Raw genomic sequence first — 15675 nt, forward strand, 5'->3', positions numbered from 1 at the left:
GGCACTGGTACCTTGTCCAACACAGATTTTTTTGCCCCCAACATATTATAAATCACCTTGCCCTGCAACAGACTGGCGTCCTGTCCAGAGTGTACCCCACCTCACACCCCATAACTGCTGGGATAGGCTCCCAGCAGGGATAGTTGACAGGTATAGAGGATGGACGGATTATAATCAACTTTCTGCACCCATATTCCTCTCTGGTGTGGGGGATGCAGAGACAAGCAACAGTGGCACTTGCTTCCAGGCCTAGATTCTTCATCAATTATATTTACAAACTTAAATAGTTGTTTGAATGTACTGTACAACAGTACTCTAGAAATCATTTAAATCCATTTGGAAAGTATCAGCTGACACTTAGTATTCATTAACTCAACTCAGACTAGGAGCTAAAAAAACATCTGGGACATCACAAACAGCATAAACTTCAAAATTAATAAAAATTCTCAAATTTATTGTGAATTCACAAGATCAGTTTACTAAAGGTTGTGCCAAAAATTCCATTAGTAGAAAAATTATTTCTCAAATATCACTGGTCTACATCCAAAATGCTTCCAAAATGAATACAGCCAAACCTTATTAATTTTGTGCCACTGAGAATGACAATGGCATCTGAAATTGTTGACTGGCTTGAGTTTAAGATATGGTACTACTACTCTACTAAGGGTTAATAGGATGTAACCCTTTTGCTAATTTTCAAAGTGTTACAAAAAGCGAACAGGTGAAATATTATTACATACACAATCAATAAACATGAAAAGACCTATGTATATGATTTCCCATGAAGACTCCACTATCAACACAACATAATTATGTAGCCGTAAAATGCCTTAAATATCGTGGAAACAGTTGCCAATCAACAATTTTTGTTGTCATATTTGAATTTAGCATACCAAAAGCCATAATAAAATAGCACCTTTTATTTCTGAAGCACACAACTTCTAAAAACCTGTGTTTTCTGCACAAACTGACAGAATTTATTTGAAAAAGTAGAAGAAATTTTATAACTTGTCTTCAAAATTGTCTTCAAAAATGCTGATGTTGAGTGTACTTTACTTTGGCATTCAAGCACTCCACAGTTCCTCATGGGTACTAAGCAGCTTCTTAACATTTCAAGTAACACATACTCCAACTCCAAATCAGAAAAGGTTGGGAAGATATATAAAATAATGATATATATATATATATATATATATATTACATTTTCTTTGACTTCCATTTCATTGCACACAATAAACCCAAGATATTTTGTGGTCAGCTTCATTTAATTTGTTAATATACATCCTGATGTATATTAAATGATTTAACATTTCCATCTATTCTTGCGTTAAAGGTCTGCAACCCATTCCAAAAAAAAGTTGCAACAGCACTACTTCATGTTACCATTTCTTCTCACAATACTCAAGAAATTTTGGTATTTAGGATACTAAGCAGTGAATCATTTCAGGTGTTATGTTGTCCCATTTTTCTGCATACACATCTTAAAGTGTGTACCAGTACAGGGTCCTTGCATTTTTCATTTCGAAATTCAGCACAGATTCCATGGAAAAGCTGTTGTCTTAAAGGCAGCAGATGCTGTTCTAAACTCTCAATATACATTTTGCATTAATGTTGCCATCACATAAGTGTAAATAACCTTATGTTTTAAATAGCATTTGTGAATCCAACTCTGTAGTGCGTGACAAAGGTTTCCCAAAATAATCCCTTGCCCATGTGGTCAAAACAGCTATCGATGAATGACTGTCATTGATGCAGTGTGTCTGAGGGGTCAGATCATGGATGTTCAGCTTAGGCTTTCACCCTTGCCTTTTACATGACAGAATTCCTTGAATCAGCTAATGATATTACGCAATATACAAATGTTTTCCACTTCTCGTGCATGTGCAGATTGTCTGCCATCTTTGCTCCTCAATGGCTCAGCCTTTTGTGGACACTGTTTCTGCACAAATCATGACTGCAATCACTTGTTTGAAATAACATTTTATTTTTAGTTCGTTACTGACCCTAAACACACAGTTGATGCATTCTAAAAGTGCATGCTCAGCAGTGCGCAAATCTTGTGCGACTATGCGTAAACTCCCACCTCAGCTGTTGGCATGGGGCGAGAGCAAAGTGTTAAGTGTATATTCCATCCAAGACACGTCAGACGAGCGGCTCTCTGAGGCACAGCCTAAGGAGGACTTGACAACCCCCATATCCAAGACGGATGCCCCCTCTGATATGGACACTTTGGTTTATGATCAATTCAGTAGGTGTCTGCTAAAACAGAAGCTGGGGAGCGACAAGGGTAAGCTGAATGACCCCAAGACCTCAGAGCACAGGGACAAAGTCTGAGAAGTGAGGTCAAGTTCAGCTGCACCGCTGATTATACTACGCCTTTTACCGTTTCTAAACACCTGAAAAATATAAAAAGAAAACACCACCTCAATGACTACTAGAGCACGTGAATGTTTTTAAGGAAGGAAAGGAACATTGTTTTTAAGCACCAGAATTGTTTATGTCATAGCACTCTACAATCTGCCTGAGAACGCTCCGTGATATCAAACTATGCTGTTTTTAGGGCTTTCATCCCTAAACACAGCTATCATTTGTGCAAAGTACATTTCAATCAAGACATTAACTGTAGTTTCACACAAGCTATTTTTATTGTCGGAATATTGAATGATTTTCACAAATAGAGCCGTGAAATTAAATGTACACACATACAGGATTACAGCTGCAGGTGGTAATGTTCTCTACTAAATATTGTTCTGACTGCACATCTGGGACACATTTAGGAGACTTTGTCCACCCTTCTTTGGGAAAGTTATGGACATTTGCTGCAGTATTATCCATAGATTGAGCCATGTCTGTGTAGCTTACATGGCACATGCACATCCTGTTCACTTAATGCTTTGCACTAGTGATGTCAGTCTGACACCAAAGCTCCGATCCTTGTTTCAAACTCGAAGTTGCGTTCTCTTTGAACCACTGCTTTAAAGCTTGCTTTGCGGCAGAGCAAATGATGCAAGCAAGAACGTATGAAGCAGTGACTGCTTCAGTCCCGAATGAATCGCTTCATATAGCGAGATGAGTCGTTGAAGCGAGACTTGCTTCAGGAAGCTTCTGCGCGCCAAAACACACCTAAAAGGCACCCGTCACAACAAACAACATGTGGGTTTGTTGTTGGAGTTGTTGTTATCATCATCACTGCTTTTGGATCAACATGGAGCCAACCAGGAAGAGAAGCCATTCTCAAATGTGGGAACACTTTGAGCTGATCAGTCCTAATAAGGTGAGTACTTATTACTAAACAAGCAACTTAAAAGGTAGTAATGTAGCAGTTTGTAAGTTAGGTACAGTTGCATGTGTGGTTGTAAAGGCCGCATAAATATTGTTTAGCCAACAAGAATAAATGTGGGTAATCATTTCTGTGGTCATTACAGTACACCAGAGGATCCTCCGATCTTTGCAAGGGAGGATCAGTCATGTATCTCTGAACTTCAATCGTGGCATCCGATGTACAACCCCTGGCAATAATTATGGAATCACCGGCCTCGGAGGATGTTCATTCAGTTGTTTAATTTTGTAGAAAAAAGCAGATCACAGACATGACACAAAACTAAAGTCATTTCAAATGGCAACTTTCTGGCTTTAAGAAACACTATAAGAAATCAGGAAAAAAAAATTGTGGCAGTCAGTAATGGTTACTTTTTTAGACCAAGCAGAGGGAAAAAAAAAATATGGACTCACTCAATTCTGAGGAATAAATTATGGACTCACCCTGTAAATTTTCATCCCAAAACTAACACCTGCATCAAATCAGATCTGCTCGTTAGTCTGCATCTAAAAAGGAGTGATCACACCTTGGAGAGCTGTTGCACCAAGTGGACTGACATGAATCATGGCTCCAACACGAGAGATGTCAATTGAAACAAAGGAGAGGATTATCAAACTCTTAAAAGAGGGTAAATCATCACGCAATGTTGAAAAAGATGTTGGTTGTTCACAGTCAGCTGTGTGTAAACTCTGGACCAAATACAAACAACATGGGAAGGTTGTTAAAGGGAAACATACTGGTAGACCAAGGAAGACATCAAAGCGTCAAGACAGAAAACTTAAAGCAATATGTCTCAAAAATCGAAATGCACAATAAAACAAATGAGGAACGAATGGGAGGAAACTGGAGTCAACGTCTGTGACCGAACTGTAAGAAACCGCCTAAAGGAAATGGAATTTACATACAGAAAAGCTAAACGAAAGCCATCATTAACACCTAAACAGAAAAAAGCAAGGATACAATGGGCTAAGGAAAAGCAATCGTGGACTGTGGATGACTGGATGAAAGTCATATTCAGTGATGAATCTCGAATCTGCATTGGGTAAGGTGATGATGCTGGAACTTTTGTTTGGTGCCATTCCAATGAGATTTATAAAAATGACTGCCTGAAGAGAACATGTAAATTTCCACAGTCATTGATGATATGGGGCTGCATGTCAGGTAAAGGCACTGGGGAGATGGCTGTCATTACATCATCAATAAATGCACAAGTTTACATTGATATTTTGGACACTTTTCTTATCCCATCAATTCAAAGGATGTTTGGGGATGATGAAATCATTTTTCAAGATGATAATGCATCTTGCCATAGAGCAAAAACTGTGAAAACATTCCTTGCAAAAAGACACATAGGGTCAATGTCATGGCCTGCAAATAGTCCGGATCTTAATCCAATTGAAAATCTTTGGTGGAAGTTGAAGAAAATGGTCCATGACAAGGCTCCAACCTGCAAAGCTGATCTGGCAACAGCAATCAGAGAAAGTTGGAGCCAGATTGATGAAGAGTACTGTTTCTCTTGAACAGAGGACTGCAAGCTGTTATAAAAGCCAGAGGTGGTGCAACAAAATACTAGTGATGTGTTGGAGCGTTCTTTTGTTTTTCATGATTCCATAATTTTTTCCTCAGAATTGAGTGAGTTCATATTTTTTCCCTCTGCTTGGTCTAAAAAAGTAACCGTTACTGACTGCCACAATTTTTTTTCCTGATTTCTTATAGTGTTTCTTAAAGCCAGAAAGTTGCCATTTGAAATGACTTTAGTTCTGTGTCATGTCTGTGATCTGCTTTTTTTCTACAAAATTAAACAATTGAATGAACATCCTCCGAGGCCGGTGATTCCATAATTATTGCCAGGGGTTGTATAAATCCTGTGAGCTCTTGTGTTTTTTCAAAAGCTGGAGTTGTCAGCAAAAAAAGAAATCACCTGAGTCCACAAACAGTGGAAAAACTCTTATTCCTCAATAAAAACCTCTGAATTCCCATCCCAAATTTCATGACACTGTGTTACACAAGCACAACCCACTTTCTCTACACCTATTTTGTGTAGATTAGAGATTAGAGCATGTCATAGGAATTAAAGGCATTGCGCTGCGGTGGTTTGAATCATATTTGTCTAATAGATTACAGTTTGTTCATGTAAATGGGGAATCTTCTTCACAGACTAAAGTTAATTATGGAGTTCCACAAGGTTCTGTGCTAGGACCAATTTTATTCACTTTATACATGCTTCCCTTGGGCAGTATTATTAGACGGTATTGCTTAAATTTTCATTGTTACGCAGATGATACCCAGCTTTATCTATCCATGAAGCCAGAGGATACGCACCAATTAGCTAAACTGCAGGATTGTCTTACAGACATAAAGACATGGATGACCTCTAATTTCCTGCTTTTAAACTCAGATAAAACTGAAGTTATTGTACTTGGCCCCACAAATCTTAGAAGCATGGTGTCTAACCAGATCGTTACTCTGGATGGCATTTCCCTGATCTCTGGTAATACTGTGAGAAATCTTGGAGTTATTTTTGATCAGGATATGTCATTCAAAGCGCATATTAAACAAATATGTAGGACTGCCTTTTTGCATTTACGCAATATCTCTAAAATCAGAAAGGTCTTGTCTCAGAGTGATGCTGAAAAACTAATTCATGCATTTATTTCCTCTAGGCTGGACTATTGTAATTCATTATTATCAGGTTGTCCTAAAAGTTCCCTAAAAAGCCTTCAGTTGGTTCAGAATGCTGCAGCTAGAGTACTGACAGGGACTAGCAGGAGAGAGCATATCTCACCCGTGTTGGCCTCCCTTCATTGGCTTCCTGTTAATGCTAGAATAGAATTTAAAATTCTTCTTCTTACTTATAAGGTTTTGAATAATCAGGTCCCATCTTATCTTAGGGACCTCGTAGTACCATATTACCCCATTAGAGCGCTTCGCTCTCAGACTGCGGGCTTACTTGTAGTTCCTAGGGTTTGTAAGAGTAGACTGTCCTGAGTTACACAAGTACAGCCCACCTTCCCTGCACATACTTTGTTTCGTAAAGCACACATCTCTCAATCCCAGATATTAGTCAACATATACTGAATCAGCTGAACATATTTTGACAGTGTTGTCTAGTATTTCACCACTAGATGTCACTGAAATTAAACTCTGAATGAATGAACCCATGTTCAATACAAGTGGCAAAGTGGTTCAATACTGCTTAATTGCTTCATTTGAGCATCACTACTTTGCACCCCAAAATATTCCACACGAGCGACTTCCAGAGTACTCACCGCGCATGTGCCAAACAATGCAACAACGTTCTATTGCTCTTGTCCCAACTTTTTTGAAATGTATTGCAGGCCTGAAATGCAGGAATGGATGTATCCTAAAAAAATTATGAAATTCACCAAACAAAACATGAAATATCTTTGATTTGTACTGTTTGCAATTTAATAGAAGTCAGATTAAATCATCACTGGGGGGTTATATTTTATCATTTTGTTTTGTTTTTTTTAATTTGCATTTTCCATCTGTACCAACTTTTTCTAACTGGGGTTTTATGTGCATCAAATAACAATGTGCCTGAGAAGATGGCAAACTGCATACCGCTGGCTTGCTGTGGATAACACCAGTAATAAGATCAGCATCCGATCCATCTGCAGTACGTAGACGACACTCACGGACCACACGGTCCTGCAGAAGATGCTGGATCACGTCTGGAAATGTACTCTCAACAAAGTACCTGAGGGAGACATGGATTACAATGTAATATTTGTATTGTGAGGAGGCTTAATAATTAAAAAAAAAAAAAAAAAAAAAAAAAAGAATAGTTGGATGGTAATGGTTACCTATTGTGCTTGAGCACCAGTTTCACTTTGCCATAGCTCACTGTACAGAGCTGAAAGGAGAAATTACAAACACTGATCATAAACTATTTTTTTACATATTAATGAAACAAACAACTGGAATCAATCATGGTTTTTGTTTGTTTTTTTACTTCATTTACTCTTCCTTCTCACATTCACACCTTAATAAACTGAACAATTCCTTCAGGAACAGATGTCTTGCTGAGTTTCTGCAGGTATTCCACAATGTCTGAAGTTTGCAACCCAACACTGACGGCTGCGTACAAGGAATAAGCGGTCAGCTTGTACTCATGAATGTGGTTGGGTCTGCACACCGGCTCTGCAATTGCCACCAAAAAATCCTGGGCATACTTGTACACGGGTGAAAAGGCTTCCAGAAAAATGTGACCATCTGGAGCCTGACAATACAATGAAGATGGTGAAAGACATCAGAGCAACAATGATGTGTAAAAATCAGGCAGAAAACCACAAAATGTTAACTTGCAATGCTCTCAAATTAATTATTGTGTCTTACCACCCAGAGTGGACGTGAAGAATGATCATTCTTCAGCATCATCTGGGCACGGTAGTCTTTGGCTCCATACTCGTCCACTTTAGTACTGGACTCATCCACCTGTTTTCCTGCAGAGGCAGGTACGGCCTCCTGTAACTCACTGCCTCCCAACTCTTCATTGTCTTCGTCCTCCTCATAGAAACGTTTTTTTGACTTTCTCTCTGTGTATGACATTCATGTAAGTTCATTTCTGGAGTTTGAAGTCAAATACTAATGATCATTTTAATGTCTTTAAGTTGTTGATTACAATTATAAATGGCAAAACATGTACTTCACAAAACCCAAGCTCAAAAGCAAAAGAGGTGGTTATGATGACCAGTCAAAACCAAATTGTTAGCTCTATTAAATATAGAATACTTGAATTCAGTTTACAGAAGCTCAAAATTCAAACATCACATAATATCTACCCTTGTGGACAGATTTAAACTAAATGTGTGGAGATTCTTCTTTTCTACAAACAAGCTAACAATTAGCTATCTTAAAACGAAACATGCACTTTGAAACACAGCATTAGACACTCACCCCGGTCTCCTTTATCTTTTTTCCCCATTTCACGGCAGGGCACAATGAAAATATCTTACAATTTAGAAACGCACAGAGATCAAAACTACTACTTTAGCTGACTAATCTCAAACACCTACACTTTGTTTTCGAGGTGGATGCTGTTTTGACGTTTTCCCTTGCTTCTCTTGTAAATTTCAATAAAGTTTGTGAAAATAACAGCTCCTTCTTCTGTCCAGTTTATTGGCGGTTTGTACATTACCGCCACCAACTGTTTGGGTGTGGAACATTCGGTGCTTCAGCGTTTCCCGTAAAGCCCCTAGCAGCCGCCTGCGCTTCCCAGAATGCACCGCCGTGCCAGCAGAGTTCCGCCCAATATTTTTGAAGCAAACCGGCCACCATATTACCACTCCGATGTCCCGCTCCTGAACGCTGCTTTCTTTAATGAAGCGCACGCAACTTTATTCTTTGTGATTTTGTTTAAAAAAAAAAAAAACCTTCATGCGCAGCTATAAACTGCGCAAATCACCAGTTCAAAGGCTGTGGACGAACATTTCATCTGTGAGTATGATTGAAATGGGAACTAATGAACAACAATAAGAAGAAGTGGCCACTCAACATATGTAGCCACATGCTGTATTTTGTGTTAGACAAACTATTTTAAGACATTCATTAGGTCTACTTGTGCATAGTTTTGGAGCCTTAGGTGTTGTTGCTACGAGCTTTATTATTTATATTAGACTGATGCTCATAGAGCTGTGTATAAATGTTGTCATTGCAGGGAAAACTAACTCTCCTGTAGCTAGTTAAGTGGTGTTTTATTCTTTTAGTGCAACAATTAAAAAAAAAAAAATCCACTATTTCTGTATTATCCATCATGACTTTTGTTATCCATCCACTTTTGTTTATGATATGGTACCAATACACACACACACATATATATTTATATATATACACACACATACTTGCTGATGATTCCACAACACTTGTATAAACTTTGATTACAGAATGATAATTTTTAGACTTGAGTATTTGTCCCAGTGAGATATGAGTAAGTGAGAATAGAAGGGAAGAAAGTGTCAAAGTAATAAAAGAAAGAAAGAAAATAAATCAAATAGCTAATCATGACAGACATGGATTAGGAGGAATCAATCTTACATTATCCGAAGAACAAAAATAAGTAAATGAGAGAATCAGCTCAGTTATTACTTGAAATTGTTGACGTTCTAATAAGCTGTCGATGTGCGGTCTGCATAAGTTGGGAGTGGCAAGATGGCCGCCAGTTTGTTTCAGCGGATTCTGAATTGATTTGTTCTTAATTTTTTTTTGTTTGTTTGTTTTAATTGTAAGCTGTATTGTACAGAACAACAAATATATAGTACATAAAACAATACAGTATTGTGTAATAATTGTTTAACAAATAATACTGTACTGTAAAAGGGAAAGCTAGGAAAGAAATAAGACGATAGGATAGGAGGAAGAAAAAAAGTCACATTTCAACACTAGGGGGCCCTTACCAAAAAGTAGTACATGCAAGTATGTTTCAAGTATACTTCCAGTTTACTTTTTATATACTTATCAGTACTATTTTTTGGTAAGGGGGATCAGACAAAAAGATTAAACGCTTAACAACAGTCAAGCATCTTAATACGTGAAGTGTTGTGGACTCACCAAAACCTGATACACACTAAAGACATAACTCACAAACAGACAATGATATTTTGACATCATGATAATAAATAAATACATAATATGAAAGAACGTGATAAGATGATTTGGAAAATAAAATTGACAACAGTGTTATTATGAACCATAGAGCTTTCTTTCTGCTGTCTTCTGACTTCTGTGAAAAATATTTTTTACACAGTGATCAGTCTTTGCAGGTGTATCGTGGATTACATAAATAATGAGCATGTCACTTTCCTTCAGTTTCTGCATATCTGACTGTCTTGCATTTTTTCACACAGTGCATCCTGTTGATTTCAAGGTGGTTGTTTTTTTGTTTGTTTGTTTGTTTCAGAGAGTATCACCGTGTCTGCTAAACTCTTGGGAAAACACTGGTTATGATTTTGGATTCATCTGAGAAACTGTGTTTTCTCTGCGAATTATGGCATCATTTATTGATGTCTTTATAACATCATCTTGTGATATACAGTTTGATTACAAATGATTTACTGGTTGATAGAAGCTCCACAAGGTCTCACTAACCCTGCTGTTTGTGGGGTTTATCCTGGACAGACAGACACACGTGCACTGCTGGTGCGTTTGTAATAAAGTTTATTCATCTCACTGATTTCTGTCTTTTGCAACATAACCTGAATTAAATTAATATATTTTTAATTTAAGAAAAAAACTATTTGACAGCATAATTTTATGGAACATTTGTTGCATTATGCACAACTGAAGCTTTCTTTGTAATTTCAGATTTGTCAGACCCCACAAACAGAATTTTACTGAAAATGGTACCAAGAACCTGCTTGCCCCATGGACTATCTGCCAGAACAGATGTCTCCCACAGTAAAAAAAACAAAAAAAAAAAAAACAACAAAAAACAAAAGCTTCACTCCTGCTCTGTCGTTTCACACAATGAAACCCTGCTTTCATTGCAGGGTTTCATTGTTTCATTCGTCACCGATGCACAGATTAAAAATTAGAACCATTCGCAGGTAAATGCCGTGAGGTCAGCCGGTGATGGAAACCATCCATCCAGTGTCACGGTGGACAGGGAAATGTTGGGTCATTTAGCCGCCTCATGCTGTTTGATGACCTCTGATGTGTTTGCTATGAGACAAGATGTTTTTATGTGTCTGTTTTGCAAAACAAGTGTATATGATTGTAAATCCAAATATAGATACTTGTTATCTGGGACCTTAGAAAATTAGGCCCAAACTGTCAAACGTTCCACCACATGCACACAGTGCAGCACAAAGCAAGACTAAGATCCAGGCTGTCCTTGACTTTCTGACCTCGACCATCAGAAGTGTATCAGTTGAACACTTTCACTGCATGCAGGCACATTTCTGACGGCCAAGTCCAGGGAGTCATTTGTTCAGCTTCTCAGCTGCTGCAATCATTCTGCAACGATCACAGCATCCTCTGTTAAGTCATGGTCAGTAAAGCTTTCCTTGCCAATAAGCCTCTTGTTCCCACCACCTAACTCAAGACCCAGTCGCTGCAAGAACTGAACCGTGTGCAAGCCAAAACACATCCCTGACAAAATTCATGTGTCATATTCACACTCTTCTATTCAAATGAATGGGAAAGATTACAGAAAATGGATGGATGGATGGATAGTCTAAATTAATCATGTTTAATTTCATGTACAATAATAATAATAATAATAATAATAATAATAATTTTTAAAAATATCACCCCACAAATCGCAAAACACATACATAGGATCTCAGAAAGTTTAAAATATTTTAATCATGTTTTTCATTCAGATTTTAATGTTCAATGGGCAGATTTAAAACTGAAAGGGTCTTGGATCCAATAAGATAGTTCTAGTTATTAAATTGTCTAATTTTTGTGAGCAAACAGGAAACGTTTTGGGCATTATTCCAACAGCACGAAGCTCGGCTTTTTGAAGCACATAATACAACTTCATTTATTATCAGTACATTTTACCCAGAATGCAAGTGGGGGCCAGCGTTTGTTCACCTCTTGCTTGCCTCTACTGGTGGTTGGCTCTCACTGCAGTATTGTATCACTTCCTGTTCCGGAGCACAGCGGTGTTTTTCTGTATGTTAGCTGTTTAATCTGCGCAGTTAGATTGATCTAGTTACCTAGATTACGATTTGTTTCACAGTGTAATCTTTACGTGCCTTAACTAAAGCACTCCCTCTGCTGAATCACCTCTAAATTATTTACACATTATTCACTTTGTGTGTTTTTAGGAATCCGCTAGCTTAGCGCAGCTACTAGCTCTTAGCCGGTTTAGCATGGCGGCTTCTCCTGTCTCTCCCGCACTTTTCTGCTCTGGGTGTGAAATGTTTAGTTATTCCTCGGCCTCCTTTAGCAGTAATGGTACTTGTAATAAGTGTAGCTTATTCGTAGCTTTGGAGGCCAGGCTGGGCGAATTGGAGACTCGGCTCCGCACCGTGGAAAATCCTACAGCTAGCCAGGCCCCTGTAGTCGGTGCGGACCAAGGTAGCTTAGCCGCCGTTAGTTTCCCTCTGGCAGATCCCGAGCAGTTGGGAAAGCAGGCTGACTGGGTGACTGTGAGGAGGAAGCGTAGCCCTAAACAGAAGCCCCGTGTACACCGCCAATCCGTTCACATTTCTAACCGTTTTTCCCCACTCGGCGATACACCCGCCGAGGATCAAACTGGTTATTGGCGACTTTTGAGAAATGTGAAGTTAGCGACACCAGCAACCATAGTCAATTGTCTTCCGGGGGCCAGAGCAGGCGACATTGAAGGAAATTTGAAACTGCTGGCTAAGGCTAAGCGTAAATTTGGTAAGATTGTAATTCACGTCGGCAGTAATGACACCCGGTTACGCCAATCGGAGGTCACTAAAATTAACATTGAATCGGTGTGTTAGCTAAACTTTGGAAAACCATGTCGGACTCTGTAGTTTTCTCTGGGCCCCTCCCCAATCAGACCGGGAGTGACATGTTTAGCCGCATGTTCTCCTTGAATGCTGGCTGGCTGAGTGGGTGAGAAAAAAAAAATGAGGTGGGCTTCATAGCTAATGGCAAAGCTTCTGGGGAAAACCTGGTCTTGTAGGAGAGACGGCATCCACTCCCACTTTGGATGGAGCAGCTCTCATTTCTAGAAATTGGCCAATTTCTTAAATCCTCCAAACCGTGGACTATCCATGGTTGGGACAGAGAAGCAGAGTTGTAGTCTTACACACCTCTCTGCAGCTTCCTCTCCCCCTGCCATCCCCTCAATTACCCATCCCCGTAGAGACGGTGCCTGCTCCCAGACCACCAATAACCAGCAAAAATCTATTTAAGCATAAAAATTCAAAAAGAAAAAAATAATATAGCACCTTCAACTGCACCACAGACTAAAACAGTTAAATGTGGTCTATTAAACATTAGATCTCTCTCTTCTAAGTCCCTGTTAGTAAATGATATAATAATTGATCAATATGTTGATCAATTATTATACCTTACAGAAACTGGTTACAGCAGGATGAATATGTTAGTTTAAATGAGTCAACACCCCCGAGTCACACTAACTGCCAGAATGCTCGTAGCACGGGCCGGGGCGGAGGATTAGCAGCATCTTCCATTCCAGCTTATTAATTAATCAAAAACCCAGACAGAGCTTTAATTCATTTTAAAGCTTGACTCTTAGTCTTGTCCATCTAAATTGGAGGTCCCAAAAACCAGTTTTATTTGTTATTATCTATCGTCCACCTGGTCGTTACTGTGAGTTTCTCTGTGAATTTTCAGACCTTTTGTCTGACATTACTGCTAGCTCAAGATAAGATAATTATAGTGGGCGATTTTAACATCACACAGATGCTGAGAATGACAGCCTCAACACTGCATTTAATCTATTATTAGACTCAATTGGCTTTGCTCAAAATGTAAATGAGTCCACCCCACTTTAATCATATCTTAGATCTTGTTCTGACTTATGGTATGGAAATTGAAGACTTAACAGTATTCCCTGAAAACTCCCTTCTGTCTGATCATTTCTTAATAACATTTACATTTACTCTGATGGACTACCCAGCAGTGGGGAATAAGTTTCATTACACTAGAAGTCTTTCAGAAAGTGCTGTAACTAGGTTAAGGGATATGATTCCTTCTTTATGTTCTCTAATGCCATATACCAACACAGTGCAGAGTAGCTACCTAAACTCTGTAAGTGAGATAGAGTATCTCGTCAATAGTTTTACATCCTCATTGAAGACAACTTGGATGCTGTAGCTCCTCTGAAAAAGAGAGCTTTAAATCAGAAGTGCCTGACTCGGTGGTATAACTCACAAACTCGCAGCTTAAAGCAGATAACCCGTAAGTAGGGAGAGGAAATGGCGTCTCACTAATTTAGAAGATCTTCACTTAGACCCTGGAAAAAGAGTCTGTTGCTCTATAAAAAAAGCCCTCCGTAAAGCTAGGACATCTACTACTCATCACTAATTATGACGAAAATAAGAACCCCCAGGTTTCTTTCAGCACTGTAGCCAGGCTGACAAAGAGTCAGAGCTCTATTAGAGCCGAGTATTCATTTAACTTTAACTAGTAATGACTTCATGACTTTCTTTGCTAATACAAATTTTAACTATTAGAGAAAAATACTCATAACCATCCAAAGACGTACCGTTATCTTTGGCTGCTTTCAGTGAATGCCGGTATTTAGTTAGACTCTTTTTCTCCGATTGTTCTGTCTGAGTTATTTTCCATTAGTTACTTCCTCCCAACCATCAACATGTCATATTAGACCCCCATTCCTACCAGGCCTGCTCAAGGAAGCCTACCATTATTAATGCTCGATCTTAAATATGATCAATCTATCTTTATTAGTTGGCTATGTCCCACAAGGCTTTAAGGTGGCAGTAATAAACCATTACTAAAAAGCCATCACTTGACCCCGCTATCTTAGCTAATTATAGGCCAATCTCCAACTTCCTTTTCTCTCAAAAATTCTTGAAAGGGTAGTTGTAAAAACAGCTAACTGATCATCTGCAGAGGAATGGTCTATTTGAAGAGTTTCAGTCAGGTTTTAGAATTCACTCATAGTACAGAAACAGCATTAGTGAAGGTTACAAAATGATCTTCATTATGGCCTCAGACAGTGGATCATCTCTGTGCTTGTTCTGTTAGACATCAGTGCTGCTTTGATACTGTTGACCATAAAAATTTTATTACAGAGATTAGAGGCATGCCATAGGTTATTAAGGCCACTTGCGCTGCGGTGGTTTGAATCATATTATCTAATAGATTACAATTTGTATCATGTAAATGGGGAATCTTCTTCACAGACTAAGGTTAATTATGGAGTTCCACAAGGTTCTGTGCTAGGACCAATTTTATTCACCTATTTACATGCTTCCCTTAGGCAGTATTATTAGACCGCATTGCCTTAAATTTTCTTGTCACGCAGATGATACCAGCTTTATCTATCCATGAAGCCAGAGGACACACACACCAATTAGCTAAACTGCAGGATTGTCTTACAGACATAAAGACATGGATGACCTCTAATTTCCTGCTTTTAAAACTCAGATAAAACTGAAGTTATTGTACTTGGCCCCACAAATCTTAGAAACATGGTGTCTAACCAGATCCTTATTCTTGATGGCATTACCCTGACCTCTAGTAATACTGTGAGAAATCTGGAGTCATTTTTGATCAGGATATGTCATCAATGCGCATATTAAACAAATATGTAGGACTGCTTTTTTTGCATTACGCATATCTCTACAATTAGAAAGGTCTTGTCTCAGAGTGATGCTGCATTTATTTCCTCTAGGCTGGACTATTGTAATTCATTATTA

The 15675-nt window shown here is 38.6% G+C and overlaps 1 protein-coding gene across 2 annotated transcripts in view; it reads right to left on the bottom strand.

The window, feature by feature from the left end:
• Positions 1-15675, bottom strand: part of ercc3 (excision repair cross-complementation group 3) — a 38506-nt gene that overhangs the window by 13623 nt on the left and 9208 nt on the right. Inside the window, exons 1-5 of one of the 2 annotated variants that reach the window (XM_034193118.1) lie at positions 8240-8396; positions 7679-7878; positions 7326-7562; positions 7147-7196; positions 6905-7040 (exon numbers count right to left, since the gene is read on the bottom strand). In XM_034193118.1, coding sequence (XP_034049009.1) covers positions 6905-7040; positions 7147-7196; positions 7326-7562; positions 7679-7878; positions 8240-8267 — 651 coding nt within the window. In that variant the 5' untranslated portion in view covers positions 8268-8396. Of the gene's footprint in view, positions 1-6904; positions 7041-7146; positions 7197-7325; positions 7563-7678; positions 7879-8239; positions 8397-15675 lie in introns of those variants that run through there. The other variant, XM_034193119.1, reaches the window with a different exon arrangement.

The sequence above is a fragment of the Thalassophryne amazonica genome, chromosome 2 (assembly GCF_902500255.1).
Source record: "Thalassophryne amazonica chromosome 2, fThaAma1.1, whole genome shotgun sequence".
NCBI classification, from domain to species: Eukaryota; Metazoa; Chordata; class Actinopteri; order Batrachoidiformes; family Batrachoididae; genus Thalassophryne; species Thalassophryne amazonica.